This window comes from Copidosoma floridanum, unplaced genomic scaffold (assembly GCF_036245765.1).
Source record: "Copidosoma floridanum isolate Cflo_tuat_1 unplaced genomic scaffold, Cflo_Japanese_pri ptg000004l, whole genome shotgun sequence".
Lineage (NCBI taxonomy): Eukaryota > Metazoa > Arthropoda > Insecta > Hymenoptera > Encyrtidae > Copidosoma > Copidosoma floridanum.
The window spans coordinates 19,976,902-19,999,651 of NW_028321881.1; the positions used below are offsets into that span (position 1 = coordinate 19,976,902).

At 35.7% G+C, this 22,750-nt stretch overlaps 1 protein-coding gene across 1 annotated transcript in view; it reads right to left on the bottom strand.

Annotated features, from left to right (window-relative positions):
- Nucleotides 1–17,200, bottom strand: part of LOC106638913 (armadillo repeat-containing protein 8) — a 447,393-nt gene extending 430,193 nt beyond the window's left edge. Inside the window, exons 1-2 of the mRNA XM_089597970.1 lie at nt 16,812–17,200; nt 16,654–16,727 (exon numbers count right to left, since the gene is read on the bottom strand). Of these exons, the coding sequence (XP_089454096.1) occupies nt 16,654–16,727; nt 16,812–16,838 (101 nt within the window). The 5' untranslated portion in view covers nt 16,839–17,200. The remainder of the gene's footprint in view (nt 1–16,653; nt 16,728–16,811) is intronic.
- Nucleotides 17,201–22,750: the final 5,550 nt, after the last annotated feature.

The window sequence follows — 22,750 nt, forward strand, 5'->3', positions numbered from 1 at the left end:
ATAAGGGTCGTAATATTACATACGATAACATGTATATCTCTACATTATACATGTTTTGAATAATGAATTATAAAGTTTATTGCACGATAGTACAGGTATTTCTTAAGAAAATTCTGAAAATTATGCGATTTGTCATGAAAATATTTGTTTTTAGTTTCACCACAACAAATACTGAGGAGTGAGAAAAAATTCTTTAAAGAACTTAGACAATTTACATCCGATTTAGGCTTATTATCATTTTTAAATAAATTAACTTGGAGTCCTTAACATGCGATCTGTAAATAATTGAATTCATTTTCCAGCAGAAACTCTGAATACTGACGTAAAAGTAAGTGTTACTTCGATTTTTTATAAAAAATTGAGTTTTCTGAGAAGGCTATTAAATAATTTGTAGAATAATTGTTAATCACTACTAATAAATTTGTTTAAGGAAGAGAGTAAGCTAATTGAACTTGCAATTAACTATTAAATTATACCTTTATAATTTAAAATAATCGTAGTACAATGTAAGATATTATAAAGCATAATTTAATTAAAAATTATTGACAGTGGTCTCGTCGTCACATTTGTCAGTGTTACAAAGAAATTCAAATGCGCACTTATGGCACTTGGGGTTTGAGTGTGTATATACATACATGTGTGTGTGTGTGAGTGTGTGTGTACTCTGCGGCAGAGGCCATAGACGGACACTTTAATTATTGTTTGTTTATTATGTACAAAGTTGTTACAATTCGGTGCTTAATAATAAAACAAGGTACACTTGATCACACTCAATTAAAAGTCTTGTTAACACTTATATTTACACTAATCATTTAGTCTTTGGCGGAGTTATTACGTGGGATAAAAACGCAGGCTGCATGTGTGTGCTACAGCTGTGGGGAGCAGTGAGAGCGTGGCTTGCTTCGACTGTGGCTGAAAGGGGAAGAGTAAAGCCAGCGGCTTTTCTGTTGTACCTTGGCCCGCTTTGAATCTTTCAGACCTTTTGTGGTTTCCTCCTCTCTCCCTCTCATGCAGAGAACTTCGCGCGGGCACAGCCACTGCTTTCGTTGCCTGCGGCACCCACCGCTGTTGCTGGGCCCCGATGTGCTGCGTTGCCGTTGTTCCTCGCTGTTTCCCACACTATGCACACTGCGCAGCGGCTGCCGTTAGACCAGGAGAGAGTACTTAGCTTTTGTCGGCGCAGCGGAGTGCGGCAGGGTATGGTAGTATGGATATGCATACGTCACCAAGTTACTCTCTCCTTCTCTACTGCTAGCCAATACAGAGCGAGCTCCCCCTCTCCTTCCACCCACCTCGCCACTATTTCACTCTCTCATTTTAAATGAGAGAGATTGGACGCGAAACCAAGAGTTTTTCTCCATTCGAAATCGTCCTACGCACCTAAAAAAGTTTTCACTTCAAAAATATGTGCGCCTGGTTCGGCCACTTAGCCACGACGGGGCGCTCGAAACAATGACTAAAAGTGAACTCGTGCCGTAGCATTGCAGTCAGCAATCTCTCTACTAATCTCTGCCAACTGTTGTGCTTCTGTATGATAATTAAATTAATATAAGTTTTAAAGATAAGTGATCCGACGTTTTTTTACTTTTGTACGACAGTTAAATTAATTTTTAAGTTAGCAGGCGTTGGAAAACAGTTAGACTCCTTTTTGTTGCCACTTAGTCGCCTTAAAATTGATTTAATTATAATACAAAAAACAGTTTGACTACTTATCACTGGCGCTTTTTCATGCAAGCATTAATTTAATCATTATAGAAAACTGAAAAACAGCTAAGATAATTATCACTTCCACTTACTTGCTCAAGCATCAATTTACTCAATCGTATGAATTAAAAAAAAAAATTTGGTTTGTTTTCATTAGCACTTGCTTACTCAAGAAGCAATTTAATTATCATACAAAATAAAAAAAACTGTCAGGCTACATGTTAGGTGACGACTTGGGTAAATTAATAAATTTTTATTTTTATTCTACTTTATCCTGTTATATTTTATTCCCAATGATAAAATTTTAAGACTCTTTACAGAGTCATACTCAACGAGAGTCGTCACCTAACAGAGCTGACTGTGTACTTCGTGACTCTTGGAAGTGTCAAGTGACAACCAAAGCGAGCCATAAAGCCTAAACACATAAAGTCAGCAAGTACCGGCCCCATAGCAAGTAAGACCAAGAAGTTTTAACTAAAACTTCGTGCAAGGTGCATTTCTTTGCGCGGCGTTTTAGTTAGTAGCCCGCTAGCTCATCAAGTGCAGACGTAATAACTAATTTAATAAAATCAACCAGACGTTCCGTCTTTTTTTTTCTTTTCTGATTCCTTTTATATGTATACTAGTAACATACAATAAAGTGACATAAAACTCATTGGAAAAGGAATTTGAATTATTATAAAGTAATAAATGACAAATAAATAAGTATTAAAATAAATAATTATGAATCGACGGAAAAAGGAAGTACAAGTCATCCGAATTAATAATTAGCGGAAAGAAAGGTAAGTTAATCTGGATATTATATTTAACACTCGACTTCTTCCTTCCTTTTAATTTTTCTTAAACAAACAAATAGTTGGACTATCTGCTGTCCCGCAGCCTGTGAAGGAGCGTGAGACTGTAGTCCACAGTTTTTAGTTTTTGATTTGAAGCTGAAAACAAACTTAAATGACATTAAACGTTATTTAACGAAATTGGTAGCAGAGCGTGGTTAATAGTCTCTAGCTATCTGTTTATTTATTACATATCCTCTTATTACTATCTTTCTCTTAAGAAACACCAAACACCATTTAATGAAGCATGTTAATGAACGACGCGTAATACCCCATATAGTACACTGTGCGCGGACGCGTATTTGCTGTGCTTTTGCGGAAAGCATGGTATATGCCGTAATTCGTTATAACTGAAAAAAAAAAATAATAAATAAATAAACAAATAAAGTAAATAAACAAAATAATAAATATAATACTACATTAATAAATGAACGGAAAAATAAACAAGAGTTAACTGTCGTTAAAATAACAAAAAAATTAATAAATAATAAGATAATATTGTGTTTTAAATAATAATAGAAAAATAAGAAAATAGTGACCTCTTCTACTACACGCTTACAAGACAGAACAAATACACTGTTCCTACCCTGAATCTGCTAACCAGAGCGTTAAATCCCTCTTGTCCTGCTTAAATAGCGGACATTATATACCCAATATCTACTAACCAGAGCGGTCTTTCTCTTCCTACCCTGAATCTGCTAACCAGAGCGGATCATCCCCATTAGTCCTACACACAGACATATTTTCACGTAATAGTGTTAGTAGAAGAAGAATTCTCAAAAAACGGAGTAAAGATTTAATATAATTAATGATTTTACTTATATACCCACAATTGTTTATAAAATAATATTTCATGAAACCGCCAACAAATAATTTTGCGAGTAATAAAAAAGGTAAGAGAAGTGGTAGAAAATTGGTTATGCAGGAGCTTAGAAAAGAGAAAAACGTTCTAGGGAAAAAATTAGATTTTATTAATAATCAGTTACAAAATTACTATAACTGTGATACATTAATCAGTAACTTATCAAAAAACGAAAAAATTGAAAAAAAAGTAGTAAGTACGTTTCAGAAAAATAATTTTTATAATTCAGAAATTAATGTTCAGCGAAAATGCGATTATTTTAAAATTCGATTAAATACACAATTTAATGAATTAATTGCCTTCGCGGAAAAAGAGTTTCTTGAAGACACTCGAGAAAATATAAACGCATAGGCAGAAGATAACTCATATACATACGAATATATAAAAAAATTATTAATACGGTATGTAAACCGTGATCGTCGAGCCCATTCTTGCTTAAAGAGAAATAAGTGTTAAGTTAAGTCGGATACTCTCGTACAGAAAGAGCCCTTTAATAGTACACCGCGCACTAGCTGATGCTCGCGTAGCAATTTTTATACATAGCTACACATGCCACATTAGAAATCCCTGCACCGTATACTCCCTTGCTTAAAGCAGATGGTATCATATAAGAGCGCTCGATTACACTCTCTCACTTTAGTTTTTTGGGCATACACATAGTGCACTTATCGTATACCTATAAGAATTAAAGCAAACTTATTGCACTTGCATGCGTTAAGCAAACGCTCACATTAAAGACATACACATCCACACACGAATAAATACACAGATTTATATATATATATATAAATACATACAATTATTTCTTTATTACTTATGTCCTCTGCGATACATGTCAAAGATTTAATGGAATGTTTTTCCGAAACAAATAAACAAAACAAAACAGTAGTATAATTTTTTTTGTTAGTATTACACACATAAAGAATAAAAAAAAAAAAAAAAAAAAAAAAAAAAAAAAAAGAGAGAGAAGAAAGAAAAAAAACGCATGTAAGGTATTATACAACTAATAAAATGGTCAATGGAAACGATGATAACGATATCACAGTAGCCAAAGCGCTGATGGAGTCTCTCAATGCCAATCTCTCATTTCACCATGCAATTAAATCCATCCCTACATTCGATAGAAGAAATATTCCGCTGAAGGATTATATACAAAATGTTAGAAATAAAGAAAGCTGGATCAGAGATGATTAAAAAGATTTATATAAAAGAGCAGTATTGCAGAATCTACGAGGTGCCGCACGCATAAGCGTAAGTGGACAAGATTTCGAAAATCTCGAAGCATTTATAACCCATTTAAAAAAAAGATATGCAACAGGAAAAACCGTTGCTTACTATCAAACTCAGCTACAGAAAGGGCGCCAACGACAAGGCCAATCGGTTGGTGAATATTATGATTATGTAAACCTACTGCTAAGCGGTGCTGAAAAAGCCTTGATGGAAGATAAAGGCAATGCATACAACGCGCATATGATGACCCTTATAAAAGACATGGCGTTAGACATGTTCTTTAAAGGACTAGCACCTATGATAAGCCAGCAGATAGATGCGAAAGAACCTGCTTCTCTAGCCAACGCCTTCGATTACGCGTTGAGATTGGAGAGCCGAATGAGAGCGGGTATAATTCCGGATACGCGATATCAAGGACTACCTCGTAGTGACTTTAGAAATAATTTAAACAACTCATATCAACAGCAGAATAGGTATCCCGATCAGCCATTCTCATCACATCAAGTGGCACAAGTTAATGAACAACAGATCGACAATGAGAATAATCACGCTGATAGGCAGTATAATAATTATCAAAATTATAATAGACAATATCAACAACAAAATAATGGACAGAATTACTGTAAAAATTATCAGAATCAGGGAAGAAATTGGAATTTTCAAAATCAATCGAAAAACTCTAATTATTATCAGAATAATTTCGGACGATATAATAACGAAAATCCTAATGATTATTACACTCAAAGGAATGCTAATTTTAATCCTGGTGATAATCAAGGATACCGAGGCAGAGGTCAGAATTATAATAGGTACCCCTGAAATAATAATTATAATAGTTATAATCAACAAAGTTTTAATCCTAACTATCAGAATCAGAACATTCAAAATCAATACCAACCAGGAGACGACCGTTTGCCGCATCATTTAAACTCTCAGGCGGCTCACCCCAATCGTCGTTCGGAGGTGAGCCCCCAAAGACAGAATTCAACCCCTACACCGAATGTTTCAGCGCAGGTAATGAAAATAGCAACAGAATTGAAACTGACCACATTGGTACGTGCCAGGGACTTGGCGTAGACGATCAGCCTACAAGCATAAGGTTATCAATCCCAGAAGGGAAAAATCACTTTATAACACTCATGCTCGATAATGGCGCCGCCACAAATCTGATTAAATTAGATCAGTTGCACCCATATTCACGAGTAGAGACTAGTAAAATTATTAACCTTACTGGAATCACACCTCATCCAGTATTAACTAAAAGACGACGTATATGATCATACAAGGAAAACCTACAATTTTTCATGTGATCCCTAACGATTTTCCGATCAAAGATGGCGGTTTATTGGGTCGAAACTTTTGTAAGGAACGACGAGCCACATTATCATATTATCATGATGCTATAGTACTAGATGATTACGTAATGAACCCCATTCCTTTTTTAAAAACTCTTGAGGAAATAGAGCAATTGGAAAGAGATGAAAAAGAACAAAAAACCATAAAACTCAAAGACAAGCACAGGAAAATCAAATTTTAGCTACAACCCTTGATACTAACAAAGAGACAGAATGCCTTAAGGATAAAATTAACCAACAGAAATTTTATGACGAATACATCGTAGGCCCACCCGAAAGGTCAAATATACCTAAATACGAAAAATTTGGAGACATAAAAGCTGATTTTCATTTTCGAGATGAGTTTGACAAATTGATCTCATCAGAAAGAGGTGAAAATCTTATTGAAGGCCACTGATAATAAAACTGATGAAAGTGGGATATACAGTGAAAATAATGAATTAGTCGACCAAGATATACTCTAACCCCATGCCATTGGACAAAATAAAAATACTCCTAGTGTAAAACATTGCCCTAATAGGGAACAAAAAAATACCAGTAAAGCAACTAAATATATGATTAAGGCTCGAACACGTCAAATAGTAAGAATTAATTTATTTAATACTAATTTAACTGACGGATACTTACCACGAGTAGATGAAGGGTGTGATAACATAGATTTAGGAGAAGGAATAGTAAAAAATGAGAACGGTCAATGTATTATTATGGCAATAAATACTTATAAGGATGATATTACGATTGAAATAGACCCAAGAGAAATCCTACCTTTCGAATACATTACACCTGAATTTGATCCCGATACTAGCAGCGAACATGAGAGACCAATTGTTAAAAATAAACGAAATATAATAAACGACCTAAAAGGACTTGTGCGCACCAGTCATTTAAACTTGGAAGAACGAGACCAAATCTATCAATTAATGTCTGAATTCTCAGAAATCTTCTTGTTACCAGGAGACACTTTACCTTGTACTAACCTTGTCACACACAAAATCCCAACGGAAAATAACATCCCTATTAACACTAAGCAATATCGTCACCCACCAGTACATAGAAAAGTTTTAGAGAAACACGTAGCAAAAAAACTTAACGATGGAATAATTGAACCTTCGTCATCACCGTATAATTCATCTCTTTGGATTGTCCCTAATAAACCTGATAGCCATGGAAACCCAAGATGGAGGGTAGTAATTGATTTTCAAGAACTTAATAAAAAGACCATTGGTGATGCATATTCATTGCCTAATATCGCAGATATTATGGACCAGTTGGGAGGAGCCGTATATTTTTCAGTTTTCGATTTGGCAAGTGGATTCCAACGAATTCCCAAAGATGAACATGATAAGTATAAAACAGCATTTACGACATCCCATGGACATTACCCATATAGACGGATGCCCGAAGGCCTGAAAAACGCACCTGCCACGTTCCAACGACTAATGGATCTCATATTGAGAAGCTTATTGAATGTTGAAATGCCAGTGTATTTAGATGATGTTATTATTTACGCAAAAGATCTAGTAGATCACGACCGTAAAGTTAGGTTACTTTTCGATCGGTTAAGATCAGCGAATATGGTACTCGCACCAGATAAAGTTAAATTTTTGCGAAAAGAAGTAATATTTCTTGGGCATATAGTGAGTCAACGAGGGATTGAACCGGACCCTAAAAAGATACAAGCCGTTAGAGAATTTCCCCAACCAAAAATATGAAAAATATTAGACAATTTTTAGGACTAGCAGAATACTATAGATGCTTTATTAAAGATTTTTCAAAAATAGCTCAATCATTATCAGATTTATTAAAAAAGGGAGAGAAATTTGAATGGACTGAAGTGCAGGAATAGAGTTTTCAAATACTAAAGGATCACCTATGCCAAGAGCCTATTTTACAATTCACCGACCTTAGTAAATCATTCAAGTTAACAACAGATGCATCTGACTATGCAATTGGAGCGGTATTGAGTCAAGAAAAAGATGGGTTTGACCATCCTGTCGCTTACCTTTCAAGAACTTCAAATAATGCTGAAATAAATTATCCCACGACTGAAAAGGAATGTCTAGCCGCACTATATGCAATGCATCACTTTCGTTCCTATTTATTAGGAAATAAATTCGTTTTCGTAGCCGATCATGAGCCATTGAATTTGATGCTTACAAAAAAAGACCCAGGTCAGTGTTTGATGCGCTGGATGTTTAAATTCACCGATTATAAATACACTTTTAAATACGAACCAGGAAGACTCAATACCAACGCTGATGCATTATCTAGAAACCCAGTAGGACCATTTCTTTATGCAGAAAATAATATAAACAGTGGATTACCATTACTAAGAGTTATGATGATGGGTCGAAAGAAAATAGAGGAAAAGAAGAAAACAGAATTACTAAGTCAGAGGAAAGGAATAGTAAGAGCATCCAAATTAACGACGATCAAACCTTAAGCATTGCCAACAACCTCGAAGGAAATAATAGGAGTAACAAAACTAAGAAGCATGACCAAATCAGAAACAGATGTACCTAAGTTGATCAAGGGTCCTGGACGACCCCTTGGTTCAAAAACAAACAAAAAACGGCCGAAATTAGATCATAGTGTGATTGCTCAAAGAACCCGAACAAAAACATTTCTACAGCCACAGAAATCATCTACATTTTAACCGAATATATTAGGAAATGTCACTAAAAACACATCAAAAGATTCTAGCTCATTAAAAGTGAATTTTTTAGAATCAGTAGCCTCAACATCACACGCTAGCGATAAGAATTTAGAAACTACAGAAATAAAACATAATAGTTCCAAAAATGAAGAAATGCCACAATTACTAGTTAGAAATATAATTAACCTTGGTGCATCGTCAAGAACAAGTATGTTTTCCGAAAATGATCCAAGCGATACTGAAGAATCGTCAAGAGAAGATACTCAAATACCAGTATATGACCCTAAACGAAGTGGATTACGGCAAGAACTTACTGAAACAGAAATAGACTAAAATACGGATACTGATTCAGACTCAGACATGACAAATACTGAAATTTCCGTTACACCAATTTCACTTAGCGAAAGTTCAAATGATGACGTTTTTGAAGATCAACCTAAAACTACGACAAATAATACTGTGAAGTTATTTATCAAGAAATAGAAGAGTTAGCAAAGAGATTTAACCAAAGCCTACAACAATATTTAGACAAGTCTAACAACGATGATGAGCCCGAACAGGCCGATTTTTTATGAGTAACTAGATTTTCTGATGGAGATAAACCGGACCCCAAAATTCAAGACATATTAACCGAAATAGACACCTATGAACTTGATAATTTTGATGATTCTGTATTAAATGAAAGAATTGCGGATATATCAAGAAGTGCAACAGGTCTTGAACCCCTATTCGATGAAGAAGAAATTTCAAGAAAATATAGGACAAGTGGAAAATTATTAATTACCTCACGTATTCAGGAAAATACACCCTTAAGTTCTAGCACACCGACGCAAATGAGTACTTTTGCTACTGCAAAAAACAGACGATCTAAAGCGCTGGACTTGCAACAAATAACAGAAGAAACCCGGATAACTTAGATGAAAACAACAAACAAATAAACTGCAATAAAAATATACAAATGAATCGAACTATTGCACCTGATTTTATGTTACTATCGGACTTATACTTTTTTTAACCCATCAGTCGATACAAGCAACAGCACGGAAAAGAGTATGTAAGTCTTAGTGATAGTAGCAGCAGTACTGATAATTATAAGAACGAAAATGGAGCTAAGCTAGTAAACAATGTCATTACCACCAAATATTGCCTTACATACAAAAGAGACCGTATAGTTCATTTTATTAGCAAGGATTGTCGACCAGTCACATCTGTCTCAAGGCTGTTGAGATCGATAGGTGCACTGGACTTTAGCTATTTGAAATCGAAGAAACCAAGAGTTGGCCAAATTTTAATAACACCTTATGGAGGACATAATATACTGTCAGTCGTTAATAATGAAACGACGACCGATTGAGTATCTTTAGAAAGTCTTACAAAAGCTTTTGAATCGCTTAAAAAAATATTGTTGAGACGAAATCTTAAAACCTTCCAAATTTCAAGGAGGGAAGATCTTACAGACAAATTAGAACCTGGATTGATAACACAAATGTTATTAACAATTTTTGATAAAACTCCCATACAAATTACTGTCTGTTACGGTAAGGTTGATTTTCCGAAAATCTAAGAACGTAATGAAATAATACAAACATTACATGACAGCCCTGTTGGAGGACATAAGGGAATAAATCAAACTTACCGGAAAATAAGAGAACGGTTTTATTGGCCCGGAATGAGAAATGATATTCTCAATTATGTACGTAAATGCATCAAGTATCAAGAGAAAAAAATTGAACGACTAAAAACAAGAGAACCCTTGGTACTTACAGATACACCTATTGAAGCTTTCGATAAGGTTTCAATCGATACCGTTGGTAAATTAAGAATAACACCAAATGGTAATTACCATTTGCTGACCATACAGTGTAATTTGACTAAATATATCATATTAGTCCCTGTACCAGACCTAAGATCAAGCACTCTTGCCGATGCACTCGTACAAAATCTAATATTAGTTTATGGTGCGCCTAGAGCTATTCTATCAGATAGACATGCTACATTTATGTCTAATTTATTGAAACAACTAATGAAAACCCTCAAAACCAATCATCTAACTACATCAGCATACCACCCTTAAACAAACGGATCACTAGAGCGAAGTCATGCTGCCCTAGCTGACTTTATACGAACTTACTTTGAAACATATGATGACTGGGACAACTTAGCAAAATTTGCAGCTTTCACATATAACACGAGTGTACATGCAGCTACAAATTTTACGCCTTATAAACTAGTATTTGGGAGAGTAGGAAGGATGCCCTTAAAGATACCTAAAGATAAAAGATTACGAACATACCCATTATATTAACAAGATCTTATAAGGCGGCTTCAAGAAATGCAAATTGCGGCAGAAAATCAACAAATAAAGATAAAAGTACAAGCAAAAACAAGATATGATAAAAAATTAAAGCCTCTGAATGTTAAACCAGGAAATTACGTTTGGGTAAAGAAAGAAGTGCGTTCCCATAAATTTGATCGCTTTTAAAATAAACCCCTAAAGGTTAGAACAGTTTTAGAGGGAAATAATGTGTTACTTAAAAAAACCAATGGTGAAACCATACGCAAACACACAGATAAATTAAAACTAGTTCCCCGATAATAATATCTTGTAAGAAACATATTCTCCATGTCTTCCAGTGAAAAAAAAACACAACGATGCAGATTATATTGGCTATCTTAATGACAATAGCGTTCGAAGGTCGCGCAGATTTAAACTATGCTAATCATGGCAACTATAGCATAGAACCACTGGAAACAAACCCTGGAATATACTACGAACGAATCGGTATAACAAAAATTAAGAGAGCCGATTGGAAGATTGTGATATGGCTGGATGTTAATAAATTCATATTGGAACAAACACCTACCCAAGGATTAAACGAAACTTTTCGATATTGTATTGTACAGTTTGGTTATTCTAATTGCACTCGCTATATGGAAATGGACCTCTTGAATTTAAAAATAAAGCGATTGACAAACCTAAAAGCAACACTATTGAACATAATAAATACTGTGGGAATCCATGCAGGAGATAACATTATTCCACCCTCCAGCATGCGAGCAAAAAGACTGACACGTTTTTGAATTATTAGGAGCATTGCTAAAGGACTTTACGGCTTAGTCACAGAAGATGATTTTAACGTTATAAACACTACCATAAACAATTAAGATACCAATCAAAAAGAATATATTGAATTGTATGAACAAAATAGCCATATTTTTGCAGCCTTATTCAAAGAACTATACAATACCACGAAACGCCATGAGCATATTTTAAAACAAGTTGCTGATATATTGACTTCAGGACAGGGTTTTACTCTAGACAGATATCTGATTCATTTGTCAGCATATCTTAGAAGAACTGAGGCTACCCTAGATCACATTATTCGTTCCCATGAAGATCTGATTGACATCTTGCATGATTTACAAAGAGGTCAAGCACATCCAAAGCTATTTTCTCCAAATATATTTAGAACAGTAGCCCGGGATGTAAAGAACCTTGCGGGAAATCTAGAATTTGTAGCACCAATAGAAAATCTTTATGCTGGCGAAATAAGTACCCTAAGCAAATTAGATGTTGTACATCAAGAAAATAGAACCATGGTTATATTAAATTTGCCACTCGTAGATCGAACCCCTTACAATCTTTATAGACTACATCCAGTTATGATACCCCAATATGGACAAAATGGATCTGCCTACATAAAACCGTCGTACCCTTACTTAGCAGTAGCAGCAGACCATAATTCGTATTTACGACTAAACGAAGTTACATTTAACCAATGTGATAAGACGGTATATGGTTATATATGCTCGGCTATGGAACCGCTGAAGGAGCCCTATTCTCTGAACGAATGTGAAATTCTTATGTTATTACGACCTGGACCAGAAGTATTTAAATACTGTGAAATTATGTTTACGCCGAAAACCGAAAGCCGATGGATTTATTTACCAGATAATGGTTCATGGTTATTCTGAACACCCAATGAAGAACAATTTAACATTATCTGTCCTAATAAAATGGATCAACAAGAAAGAGTAAAAGGTATAGGTCTTCTACGAATGAATGATGGATGTACAGGAAAAACTCACGGATAAACCTTAACCAGTGAACATAAGATTATCACTCAAATAAAATATATCTATCAAGTAGAAGTGAACTTAAACTTAACAGTACTACATGAACCCTTAAAAGACACTGATGACTTCCATGCCCGTGAGGGGCAGTAGGGGGGGCGTTGTGGGGGGGGCAAGAAAAATCGTGTGGAAAGACAGTGGAAGGGCCATGGGGGCAGTGGGGAGAGGGCTCGACCCAATATGTATTGGGTTAAAATAACGTAGAAATAAGACAAATTTTACCATAATTTGTGGGGGGTGGCGGTGGGGGAACAGTGGGGGGGGTTACGTGGAATTCCCCTCACGTTCAACTATACAATATAGAAGAATACGCACACACACACACACGTGTATGTATATCCTCCTATACTGTATAGTTGATATAGTTGAACGTGTGTGTGTGTGTGTGTTAATATTTATATCGAAATACTTAAAATGGTCGTAAGTGCATACTTATCGGAGCACCCTTAGAATTTTTATTTTGCCGGTATATTTCGTCGTGCAACTTAACACTTTTTTATGGGAAAATAATAAACAATATCACACACTCACACGCGCACGCGCGTAATTTGATGAGCTACTCCACATTTAAAAAAAAGAAGTGTATAAGAAGCCGAGATATTGTAAAGTTTTCCTCCGTCCATGATTCAAAAAGAAGCGCACGAAAAGTGCTCTCGGCAGCTCTGGCAAGTGGCTGAGCTCCCGCCGACGTGCTGACTCCCCTTTCCTAACCATCAATTGGCATGGTACGGAATAATGCTGTACTTTACTTCATGGCAACAATAATACGGAAAGTCGTACGGTGTTTCAAGTATAAACATTATAAAATATAACATTTTGACTTCATTACGCTAAAATTTTAAGTCTAAATATCAACAAGCAAAGCCACAGCGATTTATAAAAAATAAATTAAAAAACGTAACTCTGCTTCTATTAGTCGTAGACCACTTTTTTTTTAAATTCGCGAAAAAAAATTCTAGCAATACGATGCAATTATAAACACTACTCAGTTATGAAAAGTAAAAAAGTTGTTTAATTATTAATCAAGCTTAAGACCGTATTTCTGGCAAAATAGCCACTTATTCTTAACATCGTGATTTTTTTTCAACATCAACATGTACGATTATCTGAGTGTGCAAAATTTAGAACGTTAATTGGAGATCCCCAAAAAAATTTTGTAACCAACCGAACTTTTCGACTTTTGTTCATTGCAAATTGAATCGTTCGTCAACTATTAGGCCGATTTATTTGATTTTAGACGTACCGTTTCTACATGCCTTGATCAACATTTCTGTAAAATTTGGGTATTCTAACTACCTTGTGGCAATAGTTATTTAATAACAAAGATTTTTCAGATTTGAATGGTATTTTTCAATTTGCAACTTACTTATTGGTCGTAGCGTATCCTTTTTTACTATTGTAGATAATTAAATAGACTATAACAAGAACATTTTTCTGTACGACCCATATTTTTTTGCATATTTAATGAAAACTGAAAAAAGTTTAATAAAAGGCGCTAAACTGTTCATAACTAATAAAGCTTCGAGCCATTTTTGTTTTAAATAATATATGTTACTTAAAACGCTATTACAAAGATATTTAAAAAAGAAGGTTGGGATTTTTTGGTCAGAATGAACCTCCCAACGTCTAATTCTACTGGTCTATATAAAGCTTGCAGCGTCAGGTGGGCCAGAAGAAAGGGCCGACTATATGTCTGCTGAGAGAACGATATAGACGTTACATATGTATTACAGAAATCCGTACGTGTAAAGATAAAAGTAAAAGTATCTTTAAGGACTAGCTTCAAGCGAAAGAGAACTGCATCATGTTTCCTGAGTATCAATTGTATTGATGCAAATACTTGCTCAGGTTTATAATTTGTAGGTTAGTCCACGCTACAATAGACAACCGGTCAAGGGCTCGGCCTTCTCCGCCGGCCCACGTGACCCTGTAGCCTATAGCAATATGTGCACTTTCAGGGGAAATTTAACCGTTACTGTACAGTGAAAATTATTGTGAACTTTGGATAAATTTTGCAGTTACCATAAAGATAACCGTAAACTACAGTAAAAATTCGTATATAACTACGATGAAAAAATTACGTAAAGATAAATTATCAGAGGATTACCCTTGCCTTGTTGGCAAAAATTGATTTTTTTTTTTTTTTTTTATTGTAACGAGGACATGATTAGACATAAATAAAACTACAAACTGAGGTCGCACCATCCGGATGAAAACACCAAAACGGTGGGACTAAAGCATTTTACATGCAAATTGAAAAAAAAAGTTGGTCAATAATTTTTATTAATACATAGTATAAAATACTTTAATCCCCCCTGTTTTGGTGTTTTCATCCGGATAGTACGACTTCGGTTAGTGGTTTTATTTAGGTTCAGTCATGTCTTGGTTACAACAACAAAAATTAGCCTTCTGAACAGTTTTTTTGTCATTACATTCGTAACTCCACCTGTAAACACACTTGTACATACATTTGGAATTCCACTTGTAATTACTTAGGGGATTTTGGTTTGGAGAAGCCATCAGTAATTCCAAGTGGTATTACAAGTACCTATCAAATTTGATTTTTTTTTTATCGGCAAAAAAGTTTGAAAAAAGCATTTCATGCACTGTTATGACCTTACTAGGTGTTACCATGCGCGTGGTCACACTAAAACAAAGGGGTTTAAGTATTCTTTCTTGAATTGTAGAAAAATTAATTTATATTTTCCTTTAAACTAATAAAATCTCTCTGTTTTGGTGTTACCATATGCATGGTAAAACCTAGTAAGATCATGACACTGCATGAAATTGTTTTTTTAAACTCTTTTGCCTAAAAAAAAAAAACGAATTTAATTGTTACTTGTAATACTATTTGGAATTCCACTTAGAATTACTGATGGCTTCTCCAAACCAAAACCCCGTAAGTAATTTCAAGGGAAATTTCAAATGTGTTAACAAGTGGAGTTACAAATGTAATTACAAAAAACTGCTTAGAAGAGGTCAAAAAATTTTTTTTACTGGTTTCTATTAGATACCTACAACAGGTGATGTTGAAAATCACCAAACTGCATTTTTTCAAACTTCAAAAATTTTTCACAGGAAGAGTAAGAGATTTAACTACACATCCTTTGAGATTTTTTACTGAAAATGAGCCAAGAAATATGAAAATGGTAGTTGGTGGCGCGTGTCGGCAGGGCAAGCACCAGGCCCAAGAGATCTGCAAAACAGGGCACGATGGACTCCTTGCACTTGCCCTAATTGAATGCACACCAGGCAGACTCTATTTTTCCCTACTAAGGGCGCACTAAACGTCTAAATATTAAAGGAATCGCCTTAAGTAGAAAAAATTATTTTTTTTCTAATATATTGTAAAAATTGAAAAATTATTTATATTTTCTTTGTCAACAACAAATGACATGCCACTTAGACGGCAATCCGCTATCTAAAAAAATTTAAGCTTCCTATCTTATACCAAATCAGGTTAGAGATAACTGATTAGCCTTACAACATTATTTGGTAAAGTAGCTACTTCATGAGAAAAAGAGGGGTTGACATATATTTTTGACATTTTTAAGAGCACTTCAAATCCAGACTTGACAAGATTCATTAAAAGTTGGCTTAAAAAGACGTGTAATCGAATTTTGAAAGAACAATTTATATATTTTTTTGGCTTAAAAAAAATGTAAAAAAATACATCAATATTGTAAGAATTTATATGAAACTCTGTAGATAAATTGAAAAATGAGCTGAAACAAGATTAGTCACTAACTATTTCACAACATAAAATTATTGGATATGTCAGTTCATATTACTGAAATCCATTTACTCATTATCCTTCATTTTATCAGAAAACCAATTTTAAGACACAAAAATAATATGTACTGTGAAACAATGGCTCACATAATTGCATTTAAACACTTAAGAGAATCTGTAGAATACAATTCATCAATGTAACTCCTGGAACTTTCAATATCCTGTAAAAAAAATGTCAAATGTAGAGACTTAAGTACGTATCTAAAACAATAATTAAGTTCTAATTAAACCTGGCAAGTCATTACCATATATTGTTGCATTATAGTAACCATATTTCATAAGTTTAATAGTTCTAATAACTGCTGATTATTTTAAAAATTACCAGTGTTAGACAGGCATCAATACTATTAATGATTTTACTTCAATAACTTTACATTCAAAACCTGTTTCAGCTTCAAGTGTTTTAAGAAATTAAATACCAGAATTTACAATACATGTTAAGTACGATTTTAAAATTATTACATTTGGATCAGAAATAAGTTTAAATACTTTAACTTTCAAGCACATTCCAAACTCAGACACAAGGAACAAAAGACGACCAACCGTCGTGTACTTGCAAGAATAAAGGCCTACGCAGTAAAAAACACAAGCATATGCTCGCAGGCACAGACTGTGGTGGGTGGGTATCTAACCTACAGTAAGTTACCTACACAGTAAAAAATATAGTAGTAAAATTACTACGTTTAGCATAGGAAATAATCCGACCTATGCTGAGCGTGGTATATTTACTACAGCAGTAGTAAAAATTCTACTGTGATAGTAAATTTACTTCCCACTTAGTAAGGCTAGAATTAAAAAGGGGGAGTAGTATCTGAGTTGTTTTTTTACTATTTTAATAGTAAATATACTGAAGTAGTGGTAAGTATGCAACGTATGCAGTAGATGGCGTGACCGCAATCGTAGTAAAATATATCAATTTAATCAATACGCATAAATAGAAATCTTAAATTTAAAGTATTGTACTTTCATACATGAAAATGAAGAAAAATATTTTTAAATTATGTAATCTTATAAATACTCAAATTAACACATAATTTTGGCGCATAATGTAAATTACATTAAAATTTTTTTAAATTACGTTTGAAGTTTTTTGTTTAATGAGATTTTGTAACTGCTGGAGCTGTTCACATAGACATTTTTTGCTTAATTCAATGTGAACGTTCATATTGAAAAGGGGGTTCCACTGTTCCGCTAAACTCAAATTCAGTGAACAGACTGAACAGACCTATGCTGTGTACTCTGTCAGTCACCGTAGTTGCGACCATAGGCTTTGTTGCCTGATAAAAAAAGAGGTATAGGTCTGTTCAGTCTGTTCACTCAATTTGAGTTTAGCGGAACAGTGGAACCCCCTTTTCAATATGAACGTTCACATTGAATTAAGCAAAAAATGTCTATGTGAACAGCTCCTGAATTACAATTTATAGACACTTGACCACAGATAACACCAATAACCACACTTGTTTTCTTGGATGACAAATGGATTGATTGTACGTTTGTATATTAAAGCATATATATTTTTGTTATCAGTACAACAGTCACTGTACCAAATTATACGAAAAATTAAATAGCACAGCATGAAATTTTTATCAGATGTGAAACAAAAACCAAAATCATAAGTAAAGTGGTGTAAAATTTATTTTAAAAAAATATATACATATACAAATATTAGACTGTTACAGGATACGTATTCATGACAAACTGTATCGATTGTAGAACTTAATTGGTTTTAAAATTTTGCAAAGACTACTTGTGTTACTAAAGATGTACATCATTTTGGAGCAAAAAACAAATTGCACCAAATCTTACATGTAACGACATACTTTTCAAAGAGTCTTACAATACAATTCAATTATATGACATAGAAAATCACATATTCTGTTTTACAAAAAAAAATATATACATATATTAAGTACATCGATCTGTACCAATTTAGTTCTCTTATATTTACATACTATACAAGTCACGCACAACGGGTAAAACATAAAATGTCCATTTTTGGCAACGTGGTCAACAACATTGGGAGACCACTGCCTTGAAAATATCAAAAAAAATCGGATGCTGGGTCGACATTAAATCTACAAAATCCGGCTTATTGATGATATTCTTCGCATTAGTCGCGATAAACCGAAGAGCCCTGTGCCTCAACCTGTCGACGTCGTGTCTATCCGCGAGGACCATGTACTCGACAACGTTGTCGGCGCTCACTTTTTTCACGAGTTTGTCCACACACATCTTTTTCAGCTGCTCGATCTGGTACTTGTCCGCCGCGTACAATAGGTCAACGGCCACGTCACCCAAACCCTTGACCTCCCCGGTGTACATGAACCGCAGCATTTCCCGCAGAGTTTTGTACTCAATGTCATCGACGTGGATGGTGCTCGTCTTCTGCTCCACCATCAAAGTGCGGAACATGCTGGCGAACACCGGACTCTTCACCGCCAGGACGCACCGGTGGGCGTACATCATTTTACCACCAGCCACGACAACCACGTCGCTGAACTGCTCGTTGTCCAGGAGCATCTTGTAGTCGTCGAACGCCTTGGCTTTTTGCCGCAACAGAGCGTACTTCTTCGGGTGTACGTCCAACTCCTCCCAGTCGCTTCCCGAATCGTCGTCCTCCTCGACATCCGTCGTCAGATAAACGTCGACCTTGTGGAACCAAAACTCCACCATGAACACCTGTGGCCCGGCCCTCGTGTCGAAGCAATCGCACTCCAGCATCGTGGACTCGCTCGACCATTCGGTCCGTGAGAATTGGAAGCTCCGCGTGCCCGTATTGTTGAGGAACCGCACTTCCACGTCGCCCTCGATTTTTTCCTCGTTTTTCAAATTACAATGCAATATCTGGTCGTATTCCGTTTTTTCGGAAGACTGTGCAAACGGGAACGATTGGGTGGTCAGTTGGAGCTGCCACTTGTAGCCCAGACAAGGGTCCTTGAACACTGGCGACACTACTCTCCCGTTTTGGCTGATGTCGCTCAGGAATACCGTCCACCGGTAGTGGTTCAGTTTCTGACCGATCACGCCGGACGTGCAATCGGTGTCCAAGTTGAATGATGCCATTTTCTTTCTTGTATTGAAATCGCACTGCACAACCAGTCCTTGGTCAACTGTTTGTTTTGGTATTCTTTGACTGATGCCTTTGCGATGATTTTCAAAAAGTGAATATTCGAGGTAATACTCGTGGAACAGATAACTATTCTTTGACACTAACTTATTGTGGAGAGCATAAGCTACGACTGATGCCTTTGCAATGATTTTCAACGTACAAATGTAGCGAAGTGAAAATGGATATTTATCATCGTTCATTTAGTTGGTCGTTAATAGCCAAGTCGGTCTTGGGATTGGTCAGCTACCTGATAAGCGCTTAATGAATTTGGCCCCGGGGCCTTTCTTTTAGACCTCCGCGTGCGCTTTCGCTATGAGGTGGCGTACAAACTTCATGCGAAAAATTACGTCAACTGTTAGTCCGAATTCGCTTCTCAACTTTCTATGCGTTCATCGACAACTTTCTTCATGGCTATACTGATAAATGCACATACGATGCAAACAGCCCAATGCGCCTATCTTCGAATATCTTGTATTCACCAATATTTCAAACTTTTCGCAAGAATATTGAATCTAACGGCCTTTATTTGTCAATTGTTTTAGCAAAACTTGGTACAACTGATGAAGTAGTCGACAAAAGATTGGTCTGGTTACTTGTAGGAAACCATAGAGGTATAAGAATAGAGGGGAAAAGCGCTATACTAGCCCATTAGCGGCAGCGACAGCATAATTAAGTGTAACGGGGCATCTGTCCTTGTTGCCAAAGCTACGTTATTGGCTACTTCTTCGTCCTGAATCCTACAGTCGATTCAATCTCATGTAGGACTTGACTAATAACATAACTGCCAGACAAAAATAGATGCCCCGTTACGTAGCGAATTCTGCTGTCGCATATCACGCTCCCTTTTCTCCTCTATTCTTACACCTCTATGTAGGAAACACTACAAAGTATTTATGGAAAAAGATATTAATATAAACTAGAGTTTTACCAATGTGCAAGCTTATAAGGACCATAATATGACTATATTTTTATACTTTTAATAATGAGAGCAATGTATACTTTTATTAATAAATATTAATAATCTTATAAATATTTCTATTAATTATATTACTAAAGTTGGTCGTTAAGTGTACCTAATGGTCAAATCGGTCTTGGGATTGGTCAGCTATCTGATAAGCGCTTAATGAATTTACAACAGAAAACGATACCCCATTGCTGTCATCATTTGGTCATGTTTAGTACTGTAGGATATTCCTATAAGAAAGTCATATTCTAGAAACAAATACAAAAATAACCACAAAGTATCGGATTTCTTGTATCCAATATATATTATGTAAAATATTAAGAATTTGTGGCACTTATCTGAAACTTTGCTGCTTCCTCACACTTCCACTAAATTAACTGTCTTTTAGACTTTATGAAAAAAAAAATAAGCATCGAAAACAATCTGTTTTAATCTTGACAAGCACGTAATAAGTATACAATTCAGGATTTAACAAGGAATCTTTGAGGAATCCTGCTCATCTGGTATCAGCTGATATTTTCAATCAATCTACAGGATCAGAAAATAAGTGCAAGATTTTAATACCCCTAAGTTCATCTCGTTTGCGAGATAAATTAATATAAACAAATAAAAACAGCCATTTACTTACAACGTGCACACTCTTGTTCAGGAGTTAATTAAACTTGATTATTAATTGCAGGTTATTGAACTAATGTAACATTGTTTTATGTAAGCCATCAGGACTCTATCGTGCAGCTATAGTTCATTAATTACATAAATAATACCGCGGGGTACAACTACAGCTGGAGAACGAGTCTTATACTCATAATGCCGGCACCAAAAATCACACACTATTACGGGTGTATTCCGCAAATGCTGCTAGCAGTTAAGTTACGTAGGTCGTGGCAATGCCGCATGGTCGGGCAGCGCTAGCGTCAACCTGTACTAACTGTCGGTGGGTTCCGCATGTCAACAAACTTTGATATTTTTTACTGTTTTCGCTCCCATGCCATCTGATATTTCGGAGTTTGTTGACATGCGGAACCCACCGACAGTTAGTACAGGTTGACGCTAGCGCTGCCCGACCATGCGGCGTTACCACGACCTACGTAACTTAACTGCTGGCAGCATTTGCGGAATACACCCTACGTGTCTCGACGGCATAGCAGAAGATACGCTCAAAAACGTAAACAAGCTCTGTCAGGCTCTCCCTCCGCTTCCCTTTCTTTACTTATAGGGGAGAAGTCTGGGTGCCATGCATATCTGTTGACATCTATGATTGCTTCGAGAAAATAATATTAAACGTTGCCATTTAGGGCAAGTGCCGAGAAAGAATCACTGTCACTCGGCCACTCGGGTCGCGTGGACGTGGACATTTAAGAAATATAGACGGCTCAGCGTTGGGTTAGGCGGATTCCAGATCGGAACTTTTTCCCTAGGAAAAATGTTCCGTCGAGCAGACAGCACAGCAGTGAAGGGGCATTGCCAAAGACACGCGGAAATTCAAAATTGAAATATTAATAACACAAGTGCCCATCACCCAATGACCCAGGGCGCTTACTGGCAACTCTGTTAAATAAATAATTATCAAAACAACACAAGCACCTATCACCTTATGACTCAGGGCGCTTACTGGCCACTCTGTTCCATAAATAATTTTTGACAACACAAGCGCCTATCACCTAAAAACCCAGGGTGCTAACTGGCCATGCTTTTAAATAAATAATTATTAATAAATAACACAAGCACTTATTAAACGCGATAGGCGCTTGTATTATTAATGATTATTTATTTAACAGAGTTGCCAGTAAGCGCCCCAAGTCATAAAGTAATAGGTGCTTGTGTTATTTTGATAACTATTCATTTAACAGAGTGGCCAGTAAGCACCCTGGGTCATCAGGTGAGAGGTGCTTGTTTTATTTATTAATAATTATTTATTTAACAGAGTGGCCAGTAAGCGCCCCGGGTCATGAGGTGATAGACGCTTGTGTTATTAATAATTATTTTTTCAACGAGTGGCCAGTAAGCGCCACGGGTCATCAGGTGATAAGCGCTTGTGTTATTTATTAATAATTATTCATTTAAAAGAGTGGCCAGTAAGCGCCCCAAGTCCCTGAGTGATAGGCGATTGT